The sequence below is a fragment of the Rhinoraja longicauda genome, chromosome 19, assembly GCF_053455715.1.
Source record: "Rhinoraja longicauda isolate Sanriku21f chromosome 19, sRhiLon1.1, whole genome shotgun sequence".
Classification (NCBI taxonomy): Eukaryota; Metazoa; Chordata; class Chondrichthyes; order Rajiformes; family Arhynchobatidae; genus Rhinoraja; species Rhinoraja longicauda.
The window spans coordinates 1783047-1807147 of NC_135971.1; the positions used below are offsets into that span (position 1 = coordinate 1783047).

The 24101-nt window shown below is 50.7% G+C and overlaps 1 protein-coding gene across 1 annotated transcript in view; it reads left to right on the forward strand.

Annotated features, from left to right (window-relative positions):
• Positions 1 to 23241, forward strand: part of LOC144602486 (butyrophilin subfamily 3 member A1-like) — a 43260-nt gene extending 20019 nt beyond the window's left edge. Inside the window, exons 7-14 of the mRNA XM_078415617.1 lie at positions 1113 to 1643; positions 15247 to 15527; positions 17356 to 17449; positions 17620 to 17697; positions 19351 to 19701; positions 20265 to 20546; positions 22754 to 22876; positions 23192 to 23241. Coding sequence (XP_078271743.1) covers positions 1113 to 1643; positions 15247 to 15527; positions 17356 to 17449; positions 17620 to 17697; positions 19351 to 19701; positions 20265 to 20546; positions 22754 to 22876; positions 23192 to 23241 — 1790 coding nt within the window. The remainder of the gene's footprint in view (positions 1 to 1112; positions 1644 to 15246; positions 15528 to 17355; positions 17450 to 17619; positions 17698 to 19350; positions 19702 to 20264; positions 20547 to 22753; positions 22877 to 23191) is intronic.
• Positions 23242 to 24101: the final 860 nt, after the last annotated feature.

Genomic DNA, 24101 nt, shown 5'->3' on the forward strand with positions numbered 1-24101 from the left:
ACCCAGTTACTGTGCTAAAAATCTGAGTTTAGCAAAAAGCATTTGGACCTAAGGAGTGAACAAGCCTTTGGCTTGGAAAGTGAATATCCATCAGTGTGAGTGTGTATGTGTGCGTGTCTGTGCATATGTGTGTCTATGCATCTGTGTGTGTGTGCATAAGTGTGTGTGTGTATGTGTGCATACGTGTGTGTGTATGTGTGTCTGTATGTGTGTTTGTGTGTGTGTCTGTATGTGTGTCTGTGTATGTGTGTGAGTCTGTGAATAAGTGTGCGTGTGTATTTGTTTGTGTGTCTGTGTATGTGTGTGTGTGAATGTGTTTATTTCACAAAATCCTGGAGTAACTCAGCAGGTCAGACTGAAGAAGGATCTCGACCCGAAACGTCACCCATTCCTTCTCTCCCGAGATGCTGCCTGACCTGCTGAGTTACTCCAGCATTTGTACCAGCATCTGCAGTTATTTTCTTACACTGCTGTGTGAATGTGTTTATGAGTGTGCGTGTGTGTATATGTTTGTATATGTGTGTGTGTTTGTGTGTGTCTATATGTGCGTGTTTGTGTGTGTGTGTTTGTGTGTCTATGTACGTGTGTGTGTGAATGAGTGTGCGTGTGTATATGTTTGTGTCTGTGTATGTAGGTGTGTGAATGTGTTTGTGCGCGTGTGTATATGTTTGTGTATGTGTGACTGTGTGTGTGTGCATATGTACAAACGCACACTCACGCACGCACATATATGTATGTTACGAGTATTTTGCTGCACCTCTGTGTCCCGGGGGAGCAGAGGGGAGCATGAGAATGAAGCAGCGTCCCGACCTGAACGTGTTCTGTCATTTCCTTACACATGTGCTGCCTGACCCGCGGACTTCCTCCAGCAGTTTGTTTTTATTTCTCACCGTTCACCCGGTTCCCCTCCACTTCCGCCCCGATTAGGAAACGCCGGGAAACATGTTTTTGTCCGTGGGATGTTGGCGGGCGGGAAATCCCCGGGATATCGTCCAGTTGTCCGCCCGCCTGTGCCCGAGGCCGAGCGGCCTCTCCCCCGGTCCCGGGGCCGCGCTGCCCGAGTCTCCCCCCGACCCCCCGGGGACTCTCTGATTCTCTGCTTCTCCCCCCAGTCTCCGTCACCCTGGATGTGGAAACAGCGCATCCGTGGCTCGAGGTGTCTGAGGATCGGAAGAGGGTGAGATGGACCGGGACAGAGAGGAGTCTCCCTGACACCGGGAAGAGGTTTACAAACTGGTGGTGTGTGCTGGGATCGGAGGGGTTCACATCGGGGAGACATTACTGGGAGGTGGAGGTGGGGGAGAGTCGGCGCTGGAGTCTGGGAGTCGCCACAGAGTCTGTGGACAGGAAGGGATGGGTCGCACTGTCCCCGGAGACTGGAATCTGGATCATCAGGCGGTGGGATGACGTGTTTGTTGCATTCACCTCCCCTCCATCCCCTCTCCCCGCCCGTCCCATCCCCCGGAGGGTGGGAGTTTATCTCAGTTACGAGTCCGGGACAGTTTCATTTTACGACGCGGCCACCAAGTCCCATCTCCACACCTTCACTGGGAACAAATTCACGGAGAAACTTTATCCTTTCTTTGGGCCTTGGGATGAAGACGAGTGGGTGACAATCTGCTCCGGTTCCGCTCCGGGTGTTTAAAAGGGTCGAGTCCCGGGACAGACGTCAGGAGCGGTGCTCAGGGGCTGTGGGGCAGAAACCCGGTGGACAACAGGTCGGCGTTGAACGGCTCCCATTTAACCCCCAAATTCCAATAGACAACAGGTGCAGGAGGAGGCCATTCGGCCCTTCCAGCCAGCTACGCCATTCACTGTGATCATGGCTGATCATTCATAATCAGTACCCCGTTCCTGCCCTCTCCCCATACCCCCTGACTCCGCTATCCTTAAGAGCTCTATCTAGCTCTCTCTTGAATGCATATAGAGAATTGGCTTCCACTGCCTTCATAGGCAGAGAATTCCACAGATTTGCCACCCTCTCACTGAAAAAGATTTTCCTCGTGTCCGTTGTAAATGGCCTACCCCTTATTGTTAAACTGTGTGCCCCTGGTTCTGGACTCCCCCAACATTGGGAACATGTTTCCTGCCTCTAACGTGCCCAACCCCTTAATAATCTTGTATGTTTCGATAAGATCCCCCCCTCATCCTTCTAAATTCCAGTGTATACAAGCCTAGACGCTCCAGTCTTTCAACATATGACAGTCCCGCCATTTCGGGGATTAACCTAGTAAACCTACGCTGTACGCCCTCAATAGCAAGAATATCCTTCCTCAAATTTGGAGTCCAAAACTGCACACAGTACTCCAGGTGCGGTCTCACTTGGGCCCTGTACAACTGCAGAAGGACCTCTTGGCTCCTATACTCAACTCCTCTTGTTATGAAGGCCAACACTGTGGGGAGAGCAGTAACACAAAACTCAATTGGTCGGACAGGGCAGGCAGCAGGCGAAATATAACAATATTTAAAAACATTTAGACAGGTGCATGGGTAGGAAAGGTTCAGAGGGCTATGGGGCACATGGGGGCAGGTGGGACTAATGTAGATGAGGCATCGTGGTCGGTATGGACGAGGTGGGCCGAAGGGCCTGTTTCTCTGCTGAGAGTGTGTGTATTGGGCACCTGGTACTGTGTCACCCCGTTTGGAGAGACGATCCCAATGAAATCAGACTGCTGGAGTAACTCAGCGGGTCAGGCAGCATCTGTGGAGAACATGGATAGGTGACGTTTCACAGAGTGCTGGAGTAACTCAGCGGGTCAGGCAGCATCTGTGGAGAACATGGATAGGTGACGTTTCACAGAGTGCTGGAGTAACTCAGCTGGTCGGGCAGCATCTGTGGAGAACATGGATAGGTGACGTTTCATAGAGTGCTGGAGTAACTCAATGGGTCAGGCAGCATCTGTGGAGAAGATGGAGAGGTGTTATTTACACGTTACAGTAAAACCTTTGGAGGAAGGGATTATTAGGGGGAGCGAATATATTTACAGGACTGTTGGAACGATGACACCACATAACATCGACAAATGAACCGAATAACAAGGATTACATGATTTGTTTTGTAATTTTCACCAATGAATCTCTGTGCTAACAATAAACGGGGCTGTACAGATCATGTGCCTTGCGCTTGGCTTTATAAACACACAGACACTTGTGGTTAGACGGGTTTGCGCAGGAAATGTGCTGGTTCCACCGGTTGCTCCGGTTTCCTCCCCCACACTCCAGAGATACAAGTTTGTAGGTTAACCGGCCGCTCTGTAAATTGCCCCTCGTGTGTCGGGAGTGGATGAGAAAGTGCAATGACATTGTACATGTGTGAACGGGCGATCGATGGTCGTCGTGTACTCGGTGAGCCGGAGGGCCTGTTTCCGTGCTGGATCTCTTAACTAAAGAAAGGTAAACATTACCAAAGTTGGGACAATATTCTCAACGCCCGGTTGACAGGGCTCCAGTGAATATATGTGTGTATGTGTGCGTGTATATATGGGTGTGTGTGTGTATATCCACACACGTACACATACCTATATATATATATCTATCGCACGTTAAAGAGCAACAAAAGTTAACTAAAAAGGCAATACGGGGAGAAAAGATGAGGTACGAGGGTAAACTAGCCAATAATATAAAGGAGGATAGCAAAAGTTTTTTTAGGTACGTGAAGAGGAAAAAAATAGTCAAGGCAAATGTGGGTCCCTTGAAGACAGAAGCAGGGGAATTTATTATGGGGAACAAAGAAATGGCAGGAAATGGTTTTGGGTAGACTTATGGGACTGAAGGCTGATAAATCCCCAGGGCCTGATGGTCTGCATCCCAGAGTACTTAAGGAGGTGGCTCTAGAAATAGTGGAAGCATTGGAGATCATTTTTCAATGTTCTATAGATTCAGGATCAGTTCCTGTGGATTGGAGGATAGCAAATGTTATCCCACTTTTTAAGAAAGGAAGGAGAGAGAAAACGGGTAATTATAGACCAGTTAGTCTGACATCAGTGGTGGGGAAGATGCTGGAGTCAATTATAAAAGACGAAATTGCTGAGCATTTGGATAGCAGTAACAGGATCATTCCGAGTCAGCATGGATTTCCGAAGGGGAAATCATGCTTGACAAATCTACTGGAATTTTTTGAGGATGTAACGAGGAAAATTGACAGGGGAGAGTCAGTGGATGTGGTGTACCTCGACTTTCAGAAAGCCTTCGACAAGGTCCCACATAGGAGATTAGTGGGCAAAATTAGAGCACATAGTATTGGGGGTAGGGTACTGACATGGATAGAAAATTGGTTGACAGACAGAAAGCAAAGAGTGGGGATAAATGGGTCCCTTTCGGAATGGCAGGCAGTGACCAGTGGGGTACCGCAAGGTTCGGTGCTGGGACCCCAGCTATTTACGATATAAATTAATGACTTAGATGAAGGGATTAAAAGTACCATTAGCAAATTTGCAGATGATACTAAGCTGGGGGGTAGTGTGAATTGTGTGGAAGATGCAATAAGGCTGCAGGGTGACTTGGACAGGTTGTGTGAGTGGGCGGATACATGGCAGATGCAGTTTAATGTAGATAAGTGTGAGGTTATTCACTTTGGAAGTAAGAATAGAAAGGCAGATTATTATCTGAATGGTGTCAAGTTAGGAAGAGGGGATGTTCAACGAGATCTGGGTGTCCTAGTGCATCAGTCAATGAAAGGAAGCATGCAGGTACAGCAGGCAGTGAAGAAAGCCAATGAAATGTTGGCCTTCATAACAAGAGGAGTTGAGTATAGGAGCAAAGAGGTCCTTCTGCAGTTGTATCGGGCCCTAGTGAGACCGCACCTGGAGTACTGTGTGCAGTTTTGGTCTCCAAATTTGAGGAAGGATATTCTTGCTATTGAGGGCGTGCAGCGTAGGTTCACTAGGTTAATTCCCGGAATGGCGGGACTGTCGTATGTTGAAAGGCTGGAGCAATTAGGCTTGTATACACTGGAATTTAGAAGGATGAGAGGGGATCTTATTGAAACATATAAGATAATTAGGGGATTGGACACATTAGAGGCAGGAAACATGTTCCCAATGTTGGGGGAGTCCAGAACAAGGGGCCACAGTTTAAGAATAAGGGGTAGGCCATTTAGAACGGAGATGAGGAAGAACTTTTTCAGTCAGAGAGTGGTGAAGGTGTGGAATTCTCTGCCTCAGAAGGCAGTGGAGGCCAGTTCGTTGGATGCTTTCAAGAGAGAGCTGGATAGAGCTCTTAAGGATAGCGGAGAGAGGGGGTATGGGGAGAAGGCAGGAACGGGGTACTGATTGAGAGTGATCAGCCATGATCGCATTGAATGGCGGTGCGTACAGGCTCGAAGGACTGAATGGCCTCCTCCTGCACCTATTGTCTGTTGTCTATTGACAGCCCACCGCGCGCTGCTGCTGCTGCCGCTTGATGGGGGGAGTGGGGGTGGGAGGGAGAGTGGGACTGGGGAGGAGGGCAGAGTGCGGGTGAGGAGGAGGAGGGGTGTGGGGAAGGGGGACAGTGGGGGTCAGGGAAGAGGGGGGTGGGGGAGGTTGGGAGGGGCAGAGAGTGGGGGTGGGAGGGAGAGTGGGACGGGGAGGGGGTGGTGGTGCGGGGAAGAGAGAATGGGGGTGGGAGGGAAAAGGAGGGAAGGTGGGTGGGGGGGAAGGGAACAGTGAGAGTGAAAGGGGGAGGGTGGGGGGGGAGACGGGGTGTGGGGGAAAGGGGGATGGTGGTGGGGAAGAGAGTAGGGGGACAGTGGGGGTCAGGGGAGAGTGGTTGGGGAAGATGGGAGAGGGGGTGGGGGGAATGCAGGTGGGGTGGGTGGAGGGGAGGGTAGGGGTGGGAGGGGATGAAGGTGGGGAGGCGGGGTGGGCGAGAGTGAGCGTGGGGCTGGGGGAGGAGAATGGGGGATACGTAGGTAGGGGGAGGAGAGAGTGGGGGGAAAGGGTGGCTGGGGAGTGAGAGGGGTTGGGGAGGAGAGAGTGGGGGGAGGGGAGAGTGGTGGAAAGGGGGGTGGTGGGGAATGGAGGGGTGGAGGAGAGTGCGAGTGGGGGTGGGAGGGAGAGAGACTGGGGAGGAGGGCTAGGTGGGTAGGAGGGAAGAGGGGATGGGTAGGAGGGGTGGGGGGAAGGGGAGCGTAGGGGTGGGGGGGAGGAGAGGTGGCGGTGGGGGAGAAGGGAACAGTGGGGGTCAGGGAAGATGGGAGAGTTGGGGGTAGGGAGGGGGGGGGGATAAGGGGGATTGAGTAGGGGGTAGAGGCTGCTATACCAATACAGGAGAGGCTTTGCGTCCAAGGCTCCTCGGTCACCCTCTCCCCTTCCCTGTACCGCCTTTAATTGCAATCCCCCTCCCCTGGAGGAGCACGGCACCACAGTGAAGGAGAAAGAAGATGGCAGGACGGTGTCAGTGGCTCCCTGTCCCCTTTCCCCTCCCCCACCCCACTCCCCCCTCCTCACCCACCCCTCCTCTCCCCACCCCATTGGATTTATTTCTTTATTTTTTTAACAGACAATTTATTTTAAAGGAAAAACGTGATTTCCCCAGGTCGCAATGGAAACCCTACGAGGAACGGGCCCCACTTGGTCTAGTATATACTAAAACTCACGTTTGTTGTGTTTGTTCCTGAACTACAGCCAAAATGGTACACGATAGCGCGACAATGTTTAGGCCCACCTTATTCACCGTTGTCCCTTTGGTGCCATTGAAATCGGTGTTATATTTTTTAAGTTATTCACATTTTAAAGTTTAAATTTATCCTAGGGAGAGAGGGGAGAGCGGGAGGGAGGGGGGAGGGAGGATAAGGGGGATTGAGGGGGAGGGAGGGGTGGAGTGGGAGGGGAAGGAGGGGGAGTGGAGCGAGGAGGGAGGAGGGGGAGTGGAGGGAGGGAGGTGGGAGGGGGAAGGGGGGAGGGGGATGTGGAGCGAGGAGGGAGGGGGGAGTGGGAGTGGAGGGAGGGGAGAGGAGAGGAGAGGGTGCTGCACCAATGCAGGTGAGGTTTGGGCCCAACGGGTCCACTTGGTCGTGTATATACATAGATGTGCATATATATACGTATACGTGTGTTTATATATATACATACATACATACACATATTAGATACATACATACATACACATATTAGAAACAGTTAGCGGGACCTGGTTGCGAGAGGGACAGGCGTAGCAGCTGAATGTTCCAGTATTTCGCAGTTTCAGATGTGATGGAGAGGGAAGTGACAGAAGTGGGGTCACAAAATGCTGGAGTAACTCAGCAGGTCAGGCAGCATCTAGGAGAGTCTTCAATCTGAAGAAGGGTCTCGGCCCGAAACGTCACCCATTCCCTCTCTCCTGAGATGCTGCCTGACCCGCTGAGTTACTCCAGCATTTTGTGATTCCTTCGATTTGTGCCAGCATCTGCAGTTATTTTCCTACATACCTGACAGAGGTGGGGGAGTGACTGGACTGCTCACGGCGGCACCATGAGAGGACACACGGGAGGGTTTGTCCGCTGGTGCGGTGCGGGTAGAGTTCAGACTGAAGGCTGACCTGGCGTGGGTTGCGTTCACACCAGCGGCCACTCTCCCAGTGAGGCCAGCTCCGCTCTGTGGCGCTGTGGAATGTGTCGAGACGTGACCACTGGTCCCAGCCCCGACCACAGCGCCTGCCTGTTCCTGCCGTTCCCTGCGGTGCCTTGCTTCACATCTGCGAAGCCGTTTTACTCTCACACTTCCCTCAGCCTCCAGGAATGTTTGAGCTCTCCACGGTCAACAACCACTAACCGCTTCCGCTGGTGCAGGTTCACGAGTCATTGGAGCAGAATCAGGCCATTCGGCCCATCGAGTCTACTCCACCATTCAATCATGCCTGAACCATCTTTCCCTCCCAACCCCATTCTCCCGCCTTCTCCCCATAACGTGTAGACAATAGACAACAGGTGCAGGAGGAGGCCATTCGGCCCTTCGAGCCAGCACCACCATTCATGGCTGATCATTCTCAATCAGTACCCCGTTCCTGCCTTCTTCCCATACCCCCTGACTCCGCTATCCTTAAGAGCTCTATCCAGCTCTCTCTTGAATGCATTCAGAGAATTGGCCTCCACTGCCTTCTGAGGGAGAGAATTCCACAGATTCCCAACTCTCTGACTGAAAATGTTTCTCCTCATCTCAGTTCTAAATGGCCTACCCCTTATTCTTAAACTGTGGCCCCTTGTTCTGGACTCCCCCAACATTGGGATAATGTTTCCTGCCTCTCACCTGTCCAACCCCTTAATAATCTTATACGTTTCGATAAGATCCCCTCTCATCCTTCTAAATTCCAGTGTATACAAGCCTAGTCGCTCCAGTCTTTCAACATATGATAGTCCCGCCATTCCGGGAATTAACCTAGTAAACCTACGCTGCACGCCCTCAATAGCAAGAATATCCTTCCTCAAATTTGGAGACCAAAACTCCAGGTGCGGTCTCACTAGGGCCCTGTACAACTGCAGAAGGACCTCTTTGCTCCTATACTCAACTCCTCTTGTTATGAAGGCCAACATTCCTTTCTTCACTGCCTGCTGTACCTGCATGCTTCCTTTCAGTGAATGATGCACTAGGACACCCAGATCTCGTTGTACATCCCCTTTTCCTAACCTGACACCATTCAGATAATAATCTGCCTTCCTATTCTTACCACCAAAGTGGATAACCTCACACTTATCCACATTAAATTGCATCTGCCATGCATCCGCCCACTCACACAACCTGTCCAAGTCACGCTGCAACCTCATAGCATCTTCCTCACAGTTCACACTGCCACCCAGCTTTGTATCATCTGCAAATTTGCTAATGGTGCTTTTAACCCCTTCATCCAAGCAGACTTAATGGGCCGAATGATCTCATTCTGTTCCTGTCTAATGACCTGAGCTTGTCTAATGACCTGAGTGAGATGGGTCTTTCAGGACAGTTGTAATGCTTGTAACCAGACGATGGCGATGGCGAGCTGTCCAGAGCACGGTGCAGTTTGACGGCGCAGCACCCCCACCTGCTGCTGGGAGCCGGTACTGCGGGGAGAGCAGAGACACAAAACTCACCTGGTTTTGGAACTGTGGTGCCTTTGACGCCAATTCGTGCAGTTAATTGGCAGTCTGAAGAAAGGTCCCGACCCGAAACGTTGCCCATCCACATTCTCCAGAGATGCTGTCTGAGCCGCTGAGTTACTCCAGCACTTTGTGTCTTTCATTGGTGGAAACTAGCATCTGCAGTTCTTTGTTTCTCCCTCGTGGGCTTGTGGTGTTGAGGACCCGTGTTGTGCTCAGACTGGCGAGCTCAGTTCAGTGTAGTTTACTGTCAGGTGTACTGAGGTACAGTGAAAAGCTTTTTGTTGCGTGCTAACTAGGTTCGATCCTGACTACGGGTGCCGTCTGTACAGAGTTTGTACGTTCTCCCCGTGACCTGCGTGGGTTTTCTCCGAGATCTTCGGTTTCCTCCCACACTCCAAAGACGTGCAGGTTTGTAGGTTAATTGGCTGGGCAAATGTAAAAATTGTCCCGAGTGGGTGCAGGATAGTGTTAGTGTGCGGGGATCGCTGGGCGGGGCGGACCCGGTGGGCCGAAGGGCCTGTTTCTGCGCTGTATCTCTGAATCTAAAATAAAAATCTAAACCAGTCAGCGGAAAGACAACACACGATCACAATCGAGCCATTTACAGTGTACAGATACATGATAAGGGAATAACGTTTAGTGCAAGGTAAAGCTAGCAAAGTCCGGTCAGGGATAGTCCGAGGGTCGGGAATGAGGTAGATGGTAGTTCAGCGCTGCTCTCTGGTTGTGGCGGGGTGATATTGTTGCCTGATAACAGCCGGGGAGACATTGACAGACAGTTTCTTCCCAGCTGAAACTGTCTCAGCTCGGCCTACAGAGGAAGGGGAGAACTTTCTTCAGACTCTTCTTCAGTGCCTTCCCTGCCTGTCCCGCTGAGTTACTCCAGCATTTCTGTGTCTATCTGCAGTGTGAACCAGCATCTGCAGTCCCTTCCTGGACAGAGGATGGGCCACAGATTGCCAAGGTCCCCTCACCATCGCCACAGAGCGCGGGCGATATGGAGACGTGGGCATGACCTCAGCTGGAATGGGATCTGCTGCTGGACATGGGCCTGTTCCCTGAACACTTTACTCACCGCTGAAGCTCCTGGCACCAACAGGAGTAGGTTGGACATTCCAGGGGTGGAATGAAGAAGGCCCGAGGAACTTGGGCCCTGAGCCAGCGAGGCAGCACAACAGGCGGCCGGGAAAGGCAGAGGAAGTAAAACACAACAACTGGAAGTCTCATGTTCCCATAGAAACATAGAAAATAGGTGCAGGAGTAGGCCATTCGGCCCTTCGAGCCTGCACCGCCATTCAATATGATCATGGCTGATCATCCAACTCAGTAACCTGTACCTGCCTTCTCTCCATACCCCCTGGTCCCTTTAGCCACAAGGGCCACATCTAACTCTCTCTTAAATATAGCCAATGAACTGGCCACAACGACATTCTGTGGCAGAGAATTCCACAGATTCACCACTCTCTGTGTGAAAAAAAACGTTCTCATCTCGGTCCCAAAAGACTTCCCCCTTATCCTTAAACTGTGACCCCTTGTTCCCCAACATCGGGAACAATCTTCCTGCATCTAGCCTGTCCAACCCCTTAAGAATTTTGTAAGTTTCTATAAGATCCCCCCTCAATCTTCTAAATTCCAGCGAGTACAAGCCGAGTCTATCCAATCTTTTTTCATATGAAAGTCCTGCCATCCCAGCAATCAATCTGGTGAACCTTCTCTGTACTCCCTCTATGGCTAGAATGTCTTTCCTCAGATTAGGAGACCAAAACTGTACGCTATACTCCAGGTGTGGTCTCACCACTGCCCTGTACAACTGCAGCAGAACCTTCCTGCTCCTATACTCAAATCCCTTCGCTATGAATGCCAACATACCATTCGCTTTCTTCACTGCCTGCTGCACCTGCATGCCTACTTTCAATGACTGGTGTACCACGACACCCAGGTCTCGTTGCATCTCGTCGCAGTTCTGGGACCGAGACCCGTTGGCCACCAGCGACAGAGGGCGAGCAATTTGTACATGGACTACACACGATTTAGACCCAGCGATGTACCCAGTGTGGAAATACACATCTCTGGGTTGGCGGAGTTTGGAAATGTGCCCCTGAACGGGCAGATGTGAAACTGACCCGTGGAGGACAGGTGAGGGGTGAGGTCTTGGCGGCCAGGGGGAGATACGTCGCATTACCTCATGGGCCCTGATGCCAGAACCAGGCTGGCCCAGGGCAAAATGTACCAGTGGTTAACGTCACCAGCAAGCTGGGGAAGATGGCCAGTGAACGTGGGTCAGGGGAGGAGAGAGAGAGAGAAAGAGTGAGAGAGAGAGAGAGAGGGGGGGGGGGTGAGAGAGAGAAAGGGTGAGTGAGAGAGAGAGGGGGGAGAGAGAGGAGATGGGGGAGAGAGACAATAGACAATAGGTGCAAGAGGAGGCCATTCGGCCCTTCGAGCCAGCACCGCCATTCAATGTGATCTTGGCTGATCATTCTCAATCAGTACCCCGTTCCTGCCTTCTTATCTTATACGTTTCGATAAGATCCCCTCTCATCCTTCTAAATTCCAGTGTATACAAGAGAGAGAGGGGAAGAGAGAGGGAGGGGGGGGGGGGAGAGGAGAGAGACAGAGAGACAGAGAAAGTTGTAGATTGGGATGGTTCCGTGCACATGTTTCCAGGAACATGTTTACTTTGGTGTCAGGGCCTCAGACCTGTGTTTACTGAAGCCTCCATCCACCCAGACTTTGCTCACTCACCCTGTGCCAGCGACCAGTAAATCAGGCCACCATTGAGTCCTGTCTGGTTCTGGATCTGCATCCTCTCCCTGGGCACGGTCTGTTCATGGGCACCACTTACCGGCCACTCATCATCAAATCTGCAAGTGGACACAAGGAACCGCAGGCTTGGTTTACAAAAAAAAGACACACAATGCTGGAGTAACTCAGCGGGTCAGGCAGCATCTGTGGAGAACATGGATAGGTGACGTTTCACAGAGTGCTGGAGTAACTCAGCGGGTCAGGCAGCATCTGTGGAGAACATGGATAGGTGACGTTTCACAGAGTGCTGGAGTAACTCAGCGGGTCAGGCAGCATCTGTGGAGAACATGGATAGGTGACGTTTCACAGAGTGCTGGAGTAACTCAGCGGGTCAGGCAGCATCTGTGGAGAACATGGGTAGGTGACATTTCGGGTCAGGACTCTTCAGTGATTGTAGTGGCTGTAAGGCAGGAGGGGCGAGGCAAAATCTGATGAGTGATAGGTGGATACAGGTGGGGGGGGGGGAGGGGAGTTGATGGGCCGATGATTGGATAGTGATGGAAGGAAGACAAAAGGCTGAGAGATAAGGAGAGAGGAGACCTGAAATGTGAGGATGGGATGCAGGTGGAGAGGGATGGGGGAATGGGGATTGGGTTGTCTGCACCAGGATCTGCAGGCACTGGTTTACAAAAGAAGACTCAGAGTTCAACGGTCTCTTTCACCATTCGATAATCTTCAATGTGGTCCCCCTCATCCTTCTAAACTCCAACAAATACATGCCCCAGTACCGGCAAAAGTTAATCATGCCTTCACCCAATCTTTTCCTGGGATCTTTCTCGTAAACCGTCTCCAGTGCCAGCATATCCCTCCTGAGATACGGGGCCCAAACCTGCTCACATCTCTCCAGATCGGCACAGTGGAGTTGCTGCCTCACAGCGCCGGAGACCCAGGTTCGATCCTGACCACGGGTGCTGTCTGCACGGAGTTTGTACGTTCACCCCGTGACCTGCGTGTGTTTTCTCCGGGTGCTCCGGTTTCCTCCCACGCTCCAAAGACCTACAGGTTTGTTGGTTAATTGGCTCGGTATAATTGTAGATTGTCCCTAGTGTGTGTAGGGTAGTGGTAGTGTACGAGGACCGCTGGTTGGCACGGACATCGTGGGCCGAATGGCCTGTTTCCATGGAGTATCTCGATACTAAACTAAATGCGGCCTGCCCAGTGGCCTACAAACACAAAAAAGCTGGCCTAACTCAGCGGGACAGGCAGCATCTGTGGAGAACATGGATAGGTGACGTTTCACAGAGTGCTGGAGTAACTCAGTGGGTCAGGCAGCATCTGTGGAGAACATGGATAGGTGACGTTTCACAGAGTGCTGGAGTAACTCAGCGGGTCAGGCAGCATCTGTGGAGAACATGGATAGGTGACGTTTCACAGAGTGCTGGAGTAACTCAGCGGGTCAGGCAGCATCTGTGGAGAACATGGATAAGTGACATTTCACAGAGTGCTGGAGTAACTCAGTGGGTCAGGCAGCATCTGTGGAGAGAAGGAATGGGCGACGTTTAGGCTCGATGCCCTTCACCCATTCCTTCTCTCCAGAGATGCTGTCTGTCCCGCTGAGTTTCTCCAACTTTTTGTGTCTAAACCCGCATTTACAGTTCCTTCACACACAGTGGCCTAGAAAGCCCGAGCATTATATGCCTGTGTGGTGGAGAGTTTACGTCAGGCTGGGACTAGGGTTGCCAACTGTCCTGTATTAGCTGGGACATCCCTTATATTGGGACATGTTGGTTTGTTCCATGTGGAGCCGCCCTTGTCCCGTATTAGGCCCGGGGCCGCTGTAGGCCCCAACACTGTGGGCCCGGCGACCACTGTAGGCCCGGGCACGGGAATTTAGAAGGATGAGAAGGGATCTTACCGAAACGTATAAGATTATTAAGGGGTTGGACACGTTAGAGGCAGGAAACATGTTCCCAATGTTGGGGGAGTCCAGAACAAGGGGCCACAGTTTAAGAATAAGGGGTAGGCCATTTAGAACTGAGATGAGGAAAAACTTTTTCAGTCAGAGAGTTGTGAATCTGTGGAATTCTCTGCCTCAGAAGGCAGTGGAGGCCAATTCTCTGAATGCATTGAAGAGAGAGCTGGATAGAGCTCTTAAGGATAGCGGAGTCAGGGGGTATGGGGAGAAGGCAGGAACGGTGTACTGATTGAGAATGATCAGCCATGATCACATTGAATGGCGGTGCTGGCTCGAAGGGCCGAATGGCCTCCTCCTGCACGTATTGTCTATTGTTTATTGTAATGTTTTGGGTGGGGACCCTTCTTCCGACAGTCAGGGGAAGGCCCAACTTAGCCGACAAAATGCCCAGGTCAACCTCCCCCTCCCTCTCCACAGACTGTGGCGACTCCCAGACTCCAGCCCCGACTCCCCCCCACCTCCACCTCCCAGTAATGTCTCCCCGATGTGAATCCCTCCGATCCCAGCACACACGCACTGACTGTAAACCTCTTTCCGGTGTCAGGGAGACTCCTCCGGGTCCGGGTCCGTCTCACCCTCTTCCGATCCTCAGACACCTCGAGACGCGGACCCGCTGTTTCCACATCCAGGGTGACGGAGACTGGGGAGAGAATCAGAGAGTCCCGGGGAGTCGGGGGGAGACTCGGGCAGCGCTGCCCCGGGACTGAGAGAGGTCCGAGGGGGAGGACAGAGTGAGGGGCGGGTGGAGCGGGGGGGGGGGGGGGGGGAGCGGCTGATAAGATGGGACTGAACAGAACACTGAGCCACTCGGTCAGAGTTGTGCAAGATTCCGGCCGGCACTGAACGATCGCAGGTTTTCCTGATTTCACAAATTCCTCACCTAATTTAATTTAATTTTTAATTTAAATTGAATTAACTTAATTTAATTAAAAAAAATTTTTTTTTTAATTTGTGATCTGTAGGTTGGCACAGGGTGAACGGTAGAATTAAATGTATTTGACAAGACAACGGGTCACCTCAGCAGTAATATTCCAAGGATAAATAAGATAAAAAAAGACATTAGTAAGATAAAAAGACAATAATAAAATAATCAACATATATGATGTGAAATGTGTTTCTGAGTTCAGAAGCCTGATGGCCTGATGGTAGAAACTGTTCTTAACCTTGTTCCCCATTCCCCTCCCCGCCCATTTATCGCGTCCATTTCATGACAACTTGAGCCGATTTCTCTCCCACGGCGGCCACCGTTTCCCTGTGTGATTCCACGCTGAGGAAAGCGGTCTCTCTGACGCCGGTTGCTCCGCGCTGTCGCTGGGCGCCGGTTACAGACTCGGCCCCCGGGGAGCGGGGACAGGGAGCGGGCACGGAGGAGGGTCCCGGCCGGGGAGGGGAAGCGGAGGGTCCCGGCCGGGGATTGATCAGGTGAGCGGGGCTCCGGGACAACTGAGGGCGCCGGAGCCGCTGGGACACAGTGGTCACTCACTCCCCTGTTTGACAGCGGGATTGGGTGATAGTGAAACCCCGCTGCATCCACCCGGCCCGGCCCCGCCCACTGCCCCCGGGGCGCGGCTCAGGCCGAGACCTCGGTTGGTTGTCGGGGCCGGAGCGGCGAGTCTGGCCGGTCGGGAGAGCGGAGAGAGCGGGAGCCGGTGCGGTGCGGGTCAGGGAGGGAGGCGGCTGTCGGTGAGTCCTCGCTCGGGAGAGCTGGTCGGTCACCGGGATTTGTTTATTCCCAGCGGCCACGTTCAGTCTGTGACGGGCGCGAAGTGGCCGCGATGGGCAAGAAGGGAACTCCTTGCTACACTCTCTGAAACTATGTGGCGCCGGTGGCGTCCCGAGCAGCGAGCGCGGGAACAAACTGCGCTGAGACGGAGGTTAATGTGTTACTGCTGGGAACATGTTAATTGAACTGAACCCGGAGTTCAGTGGCTCAGATAGTAGAGTCACTGCCGCACAGTTGCAGTGATCCAGCTTGCAGCCTAACCTCCACTGCTCCCTATGTGGAGTTTGCACGTTCTCCCCAGAACCGCATGGATTTGCCCCGGGTGCTCCGGGTTCTTCCGCGTCCAAAAGACGAGCTGATCTCTCGGCAGATTGGCCGCTGTACAACGACCCTGTATGAATCTGAGGGATGGGATCGGTGGGCAGTTGATGGCAACGTGGGAGCATTAATGAGTGCGGTCGGATTCGTGAACATGTGTGTTTACTGATATCACAAACTCAGTGGGCCGAAGGGCGTGTTCCAATGGAGCTTCTCTCCGTGAATCTATCAACAGGTTTTTTTTATAGACAACAAAATATTTCAACACAGGAGAGCGAGTGTGATCATGTTACTAAATACTTTTGTTTGTCCCACATTCCTGGGCTGTGCGTGGGCAGCTGAAACACGAACCTTTACTCCGACTGTTGCAGCCATTACAGCGGTTGCCTCCTCACTAACCCACTCCTTCCCGTCCAACTTTACCCCACTCCCTCAAACCCGGCGCGGTTTCTCTGTGGAACCCCGGTCCCAGAGTCGGGGAATCGAGGACCAGAGGACATAGGTTCAAGGTGAAGGGGGAAAGATGTAATCGGAATCTGAGGGGTAACTTCAAGTGTTCCAGCACCTCACTGGTGTCTAATGTTGACATTTATCTCAGCCATGGCGTCTGCATGTCCTTGTTCATCAATCACTGGACGTAAACATGCGGGTACAGCAGAAAGTGAAAAAAGTTAATTGCATGTTGGCCTGTATGACAAGACGATTTATGTATAGGAGCAAAGAGGTCCTTCTGCGGGTGTACAGGGCCCTGGTGAGACGCACCTGGAGTACTGTGGCAGTTTTCGTCTTCAAATTTGAGGAAGGACATTCTTGCTATTGAGGGCATGCAGCGTAGGTTTACTAGGTTAATTCCCGGAATGGCGGGACTGTCGTACGTTGAAAGACTGGAGCGACTGGGCTTGTATTCACTGGAATTTAGAAGGATGAGAGGGGATCTTATTGAAACATATAAGATTATTAAGCGATTGGACATGTTAAAGGTAGGAAACATGTTCCCGATGTTGGGGGAGTCCAGAACAAGGGGCCACAGTTTAAGAATAAGGGGTAGGCCATTTAGAACGGAGATGAGGAAAAACTTCTTCCGTCAAAAAGTTGCAAATCTGTGGAATTCTCTGCCTCAGAAGGTAGTGGAGGCCAATTCTCTGAATGCATTCAAGAGAGAGCTAGATATAGCTCTTAAGGATAGCGGAGACAGGGGATATCCGGAGAAGGCAGGAATGGGATAATGATTGTGAATGATCAGCCATGATCACATTGAATTGCGGTGCTGGCTCGACGGGCCGAATGGCCTCTTCCTGCACCTATTGTCTATTTTCCTCCTCTCGCTTCCCACACTGGCCTCGGATATAACCGAACAGTGCCGACCTGGGAATAACAGATGTCCCAGTCAGTGACACCCAACTCCGTAAATGAGTTGATTTACCCTCATCTCACCCCCAATTATTTTTATTGTTCCCACATCTTTTGACTTCAGAATCAATTTCTGTCCTTTGACAGGTTTGATGGCCGGGGTGACTGAAGAAATTCCCGGGAGAAGGATCGTCCCGGACCCGACCCCCGTGACAGGAGACTCAAGGAGCAGATTCTAAAGGGAGCCGGGGTCTCGGTGCGGGGACTGGAGCCCTTTGGCCACCGGTTGTCATTGGCCACCCGGCACAAGGTGTGACCTTTCAGCCCCCGGTCAGCAGTGAGTGGGGGTGGGGGGGGGGGGGGGGGGGGGGGTGGACACCACCGGCGGCGGGGACGGAGGGGGAGGGGGGGGGGGGAGATCACAGCTTCCCGCCCATCACGGGTCTAACACTTCTCCCTCTCTCTCCCCCTCTCCCTCAGGCACTGACCTCTCTGCTGGGATGGGACTGTTTCACTGCGCTGTGTTGCTACTGCACGGGATCCTCACCTCAGTCCACGGTAATAACCACAACATCTTGTCTGATTGATATTTATTTATCTCATGGAGGGGGCTTCATGGAGTCAGAAGATTCATATTTTAAAATCGCCCATTTTAATGCATTTGTCCACATCACTTAATACGATCAGGTGCAAGGTCCGTGCTCCCTCTGTGGGCGACGATGGGGACTGCAGGAGCAGGAGCAGGAGGCAACCTCATTCTCATGGATAATCAAGTCAAGTCAAGTCAACTTTATTTGTCACATACATATAGCAGATGTGCAGTGAAATGAAAGTGGCAACGCCTGCGGATTGTGCTAAAACTACAAAACAGAATAGATTTTTTTTTTAACACAAAAAATAAATTAATACCGTAAATTAAATTAGTCCCTGGTGATATGAGAGTTAACAGTCCTGATGGCCTGTGGGAAGAAACTCCGACTCATCCTCTCTGATTTCACAGCGTGACAGCGGAGGCGTTTGCCTGACCGTAGCAGCTGGAACAGTCCGTTGCTGGGGTGGTAGGGGTCCCCCATAATGTTGCTGGCTCTGGATCTGCACCTCCTGATGTATAGGCCATGTATAAGTCAGCAGGAAGCAGAGAGTGGGGACTAATGTATTTTGTCTCCCTGGGTGGGAAGATGTAAGTAGTGGTGCCCCACGCGGATTGGTGTTGAGACGCCAACCTTAGATATAAAATAAATCGTGAACAGCCAGTGAAAATGGTAATATCCTGGCTTCAGAAGGTCATCCAGTCATAAGCGATAGGAGCGAATTAGGGTCATTCCGCCCATCAAGTCTACTCCACCATTCACTGAGCCCCCCCCCCTTGCTATTGAGGCAGTGCAATGCAGGTTCATGAGGTTAATCCGTGGGATGGCGAGACTGTCATATGAGGAAAGATTGGAAAGACAAGGCCTGTATTTACTGGAGTTTAGAAGGATGAGAGGGGATCTTATAGAGACATATAAAATTATAAAAGGACTAGACAAGTTAGATTCAGGAAAAATGTTCCCAATGTTGGGGGAGCCCAGAATCAGGGGTCACAGTCTAATAATAAAGGGGAGGCCATTTAAAACTCTGGTGAGAGGGAACTTTTTCCCCCATAGGGTTGTGAATTTGTGGAATTCCCTGCCACAGAGGGCAGCGGAGGCCAAATCACTGGATGGATTTAAAAGAGAGTTAGATAGAGCTCTGGGGGCTAGTGGGATCAAAGGATATGGGGAGAAGGCAGGCACGGGTTACTGATTGTGTATGATCAGCCATGATCACAATGAATGGCGGTGCTGGCTCGAAGGGCAGAATGGCCTCTTCCTGCACCTATTTTGTATGTTTGTATGTTTTTACGTTTTCCTTCTAAACTTGTGCCGTCAAACTCTTGGTTCGTGGGATCATTCTGAGATACCACTTCTGAACTCTCTCCAGAGCTAGCTCATCCTTCCTCTGTTATGGTGCCCAAAATTGCTCACAATTCTCCAAATGCGACCTGACCAGTGCCCTCGAGAGCCTCAGCATTACATCCCTGTTTTTGTATTCAAGCCCTCATGAAATAAATGCTGTTGGTCTTTGTGTGCACAGAACGATGCAACTTTCCTGATGTTAATTTTGTTTTCTATTTTTACATTATTGATTCCTTAAATAATTATGTTTTCAATTATTTGCATTGATCCCCAGGTGAATTTGCCGTAATTGTTCCGGGCGATGGTGGTTTTGCAGCCACTGTAGGTGGAGATGCGGTGTTGGAGTGTCAGCTTGTGGCAGATATATTGACCAGCGACATGGAGGTGCAGTGGAGGAAGTCAGGTCTGGCCTCGCCAGTCCTCGTGTACAGACATGGACAAAGTGACGCCCTCGCTCAACACCAGGATTACAGAGCAAGGGCCCAACTGTTTAAAGATGAACTGGCCAAAGGGAACATTTCCCTCAGAATAATGAACGTAAGGAGGCTTGATGAAGGGAAATATACATGTTCAGTTACAGACAGAACTGAGAATGAAGCATCTCCAGCTCAACTGCGAGTTCAAGGTGAGTAAGTAAATGCATTGATATTATTAACTTTAAAGGAATGTTTAATTTAGAGATACAGCGCGGAAACAGGCCCTTCGGCCCACCACACCGACCAGCGATGCTGGCACATTAACACTATCTTATACACACTATCGACAATTTACACATACACCAAGCCAATTAATCTACAAACCTGTACGTCATTGGAGTGTGGGAGGAAACCGAAGAACTCGGAGAAAACCCACGCAGGTCACGGGGAGAACGTGCAAACTCCGAACAGACAGCACCCGTAGTCAGGATCTCCTTTCCACCACACTCTCCAGGGCCCAGTCATTTACCATGTAACCCCCACCTGCATTTATTTACAGAAATGCTGAAAACACTCAGCAGGTCAAGCAGCGACTGGGGAGAGAGAAGCAGAGTTGATGTTTCAGCTCAAAGACTTTGCATTGGAACTAGAAATAATTGTAAATTGTATAAGTATTGTTGCAAGAGGGTTTGGCACCTTGAACAAAATGCTGTCTGGTCGAAGTTGCTATTCTTCCTGACTATTGTTATTTCTACATCTGTCACTGATGCAGGTTTGGGGAGTAAGCCCCGGATTCAGTTGCTGGGATACCAGGGAGATGGAATCCAGCTCGTGTGTAAATCCGGTGGATGGTATCCTGGCCCAGAGATGGTGTGGAACGGCGAGGATGGACAGGTTTTACCACAAGCTGAAACAAGATACCATGAAGACACGGAAGGTCTTATAAATGTGGAGAGCAACGTGACAGTAACGAGGCAGTCAACGAACAAGTTCAAGTGTGTTGTTCGATACAGATGGTTGAACATACGACATGAGGCAATTGTTAAGATATCAGGTTTGTAAACGTTTCTGTTTGATCATTGAAGTATGAAGAGATTTACAACCCATTGAAACCCCGACTGCCCAGAATGTTCACTGGGGTATTCACATGTTTCTCACTGACGGTTCAGCAACATCTCACTTCTGTGGGGAAATTATCACTGATTTTTAAAGAATGTTTACTGCATGCGCCGATCCTGCTGCTTTACTGCCTTTTAAATCTGCATCATAATTTATTCTTAATTGTTAACTGTATGTTAGGCAGTGAAGAAAGCCAATTGAATGTTGGCCTTCATAACAAGAGGAGTTGAGTACAGGAGCAAATAGGTACTTCTGCAGATGTACAGGGCCCTAGTGAGACCGCACCTGGAGTACTGTGTGCAGTTTTGGTCTCCAAATTTGAGGAAGGATATTCTTGCTATTGAGGGCGTGCAGCGTAGGTTTACTAGGTTAATTCCCGGAATGGTGGGACTGTCGTATGTTGAAAGACTGGATCGACTAGGCTTGTATACACTGGAATTCAGAAGGATGAGAGGAGATCTTATCGAAATGTATAAGATTATTAAGGGTTTGGACACGTTAGAGGCAGGAAACATGTTCCTAATGTTGGGGAAGTCCAGAACAAGGGGCCACCATTTAAGAATAAGGGTTAGGCCATTTAAAAATGAGATGAGGAAAAACTTTTCCAGTCAGAGAGTTGTAAATCTGTGGAATTCTCTGCTCAGAAGGCAGTGGAGGCCAATTCTCTGAATGCATTCAAGAGAGAGCTAGATAGAGCTCTTAAGGATAGTGGAGTCAGGGGGTATGGGGAGAAGGCAGGAACGGGGTATTGATTGAGAATGTTCAGCCATGATCAAATTGAATGGCGGTGCTGGCTCGAAGGGCCGAATGGCCTCGTCCAGCACATATGGTCTATTGTCTAATGTCTATTGTTTGTGTTGTCATTTGTGAGGGGAGCACCAAGGCACATTCCTTGTATGTGCACATACTTGGCCAATAAACTTATTCCTTCATTCATCTGCATGCAAGGCCAACTGAGTCCACAACTTGTCCAAACAGGTTGGACATCGACACAAACTCTTTTAAATCCATGACGCTCTCCTGAAAGGTCTTAAATGGACAAACCATGAGGACTGCCAGAACATTGTCACGCACGGCCCTGTCACATTGACCACATGGGAACCATTGACGCCGCTAGGACTGGGATGAAGGTTCTACTGATGGAGCCGTCATGGTCCGATTACAAAGCAGAACCGTGAAGGGAACGGTGTCTGGATGACTACCCGAGACATGTGGAAATTGGCACCGGGCGAATGGGGTCATGCAGTTACCATAGGGGTCCACAATCATTGTGGGGGAAATGGGCTCCAAGTCGTCAGGCAGTGGTCCCAGTGCGGGGGGAAGAGGGATCTGTTCCATTGGGTTGGGTTCACTTGAATCACCCTGACACCAGTGTCTGAGTGAATCACAAGACTGTGAATGTAGATGAAGCTTTGATCTGAATAGTTGTGGGGACGCGGTATAAACAGAAGCGTCACCTCCAACGTTGTCTTTTCATGACTACCCCGAATTGAAGGCTCTCTGTCCACGTCTACAAGGGTAACCCATGAGTATCTAATTGCCCGTCACTGTAAACCTCCATCCAGTCGCTGCTCTGCCCGCTGGGAGAGCGAGGTTCCACGTGTGCGTGTCGGGATGCACCACATTGCAAACCGCTGCTGCCACCCCATGGAAGGGAAGACCAACAATCTGTGGCGTTGTCCGGCATGGACCATGTTGGGGCATCATCTAGACCAAGTGGCTGGCTCCTCCCACCCGCTCCAGTATTCATCCTTGGGAATTACATCAAAACTTAAATTTGTAGCCCACGTGAGGATACATATTGTTACAGATATATACAGTATATATGCTGATACATAAACTGGTATATATATATATGTGTGTGTGTATATGTAAAGGTATATGTATGTGTATTTGTATGTGAATATTTGTATGTGTGTGTGTGTATGTGTGTTTGTATATGTGTGTATGTATGTATGCTGATACATAAACTTATAAATATATATATATATATTTATTTATTTATAATACACACATGTCTGACACACATACACAACAGCTTCCCCAGTATACACTGATGTCACGGCGGGAGGTTGCGGGGGAAGCTGTTGTGTGTGTGTGTCAGACACTGTCACTGTCTGATTCACTGTCTTCACTCTGCAGATGAGATCTTCCCTGCTGGGGATCCTGACTGGGTCCTGCCGCTGGTCCTCACCATTTGTCTTCTCATTGCCGCCAACGGTGCTGTGTTTCTTTGGAACGTGAAACAAAACAGACGCATTAAAGGTGCGTTAAACAACAGCGTGAGATGCGGGTCAGGAAATCCCTGATTCCCAGTGTAGGTTCAGTGGGAAACCAGAGCACTCTCCGCGGGCTCTGACCTTCCAGTGGTAATTGCTGCCCCTGGGCCTGGAGAGAGTATCAGTGGCCCGGGAGGTGGGGTAATGGGGTAAACGGGCAGATGTGACATCTGTGTGTGCACGTGGAACTTCCCTCATTGTGCTGCACTTATTTCCATCCTTGTTTGGATTGCCCCCTGACTCTGATGTTCATTGTCTCTGATGCTCGTTGTTCCAATGTAACACTGGTTTCTCCTTCCAGAGCTGGAACGGCGCAAATCCATCGTAGAACTTGGTAAGAATTTAGTATAGAAATATTCACAAAAGAGAAGGAATGGCGACACAGTGCGCTGCTGGTAGAATTGATATCTCACAGCGCCAGAGACATGGGTTCGATCCTGACCCCGGGTGCTGTCTGTGTGGAGTTTGCATGTTCTCCCTGTGACCGGTGTCCTCCGGTTTCCTTCCACATCCCGAAGACGTGCGGGTTTGTGCGTTAATTTCAGTAATGCCAATGGAGTACAGGCCCCAATCAGCATCACTGGTGCGAAGTGCAAGTGGTTGTGAGCCTCATGTATTTCGGTGTTAATATTCCCACTGATCTGTTGTGGACCAGGCAGAGTGAAGCAACAACCAAGATGCCACTCAATGTCTACTTGCTTAGGAGACTGAGGAAATTCAGCATGTCCAGCCGAGATCACAAGAAATTGCTGAGAGATGTAGATGTAGCCCAGTAATTCACACACACCCCACTCCCCACCATTGTAGATGTAGCCCAGTCCCCCACACACACCACACTCCCCACCATTGTAGATGTGGCCCACACACACCACACTCCCCACCATTGTAGATGTAGCCCAGTCCATCACACACCCCACTCCCCAACATTGTATATGTAGCCCAGTCCATCACACACACCACACTCCCCAACATTGTAGATGTAGCCCTGTCCATCACACAGATTAAACTCCCCACAATTGGCTCCATCTGCACATCACGCTGCCTCGGAAAAGCAGCCAACATAATCAAAGACTTGTCCCTGTCCCACTCCCAGTCGTTCATTCTTTTTCCTGCACCCGTCTGACAGAAGGTACAGAAGCTAGAAAGCGCGCACCACCAGACTCGGGTACAGCTTCTTGCACGCTGTTATCAGCCTTCTGAACGGCCCTTCC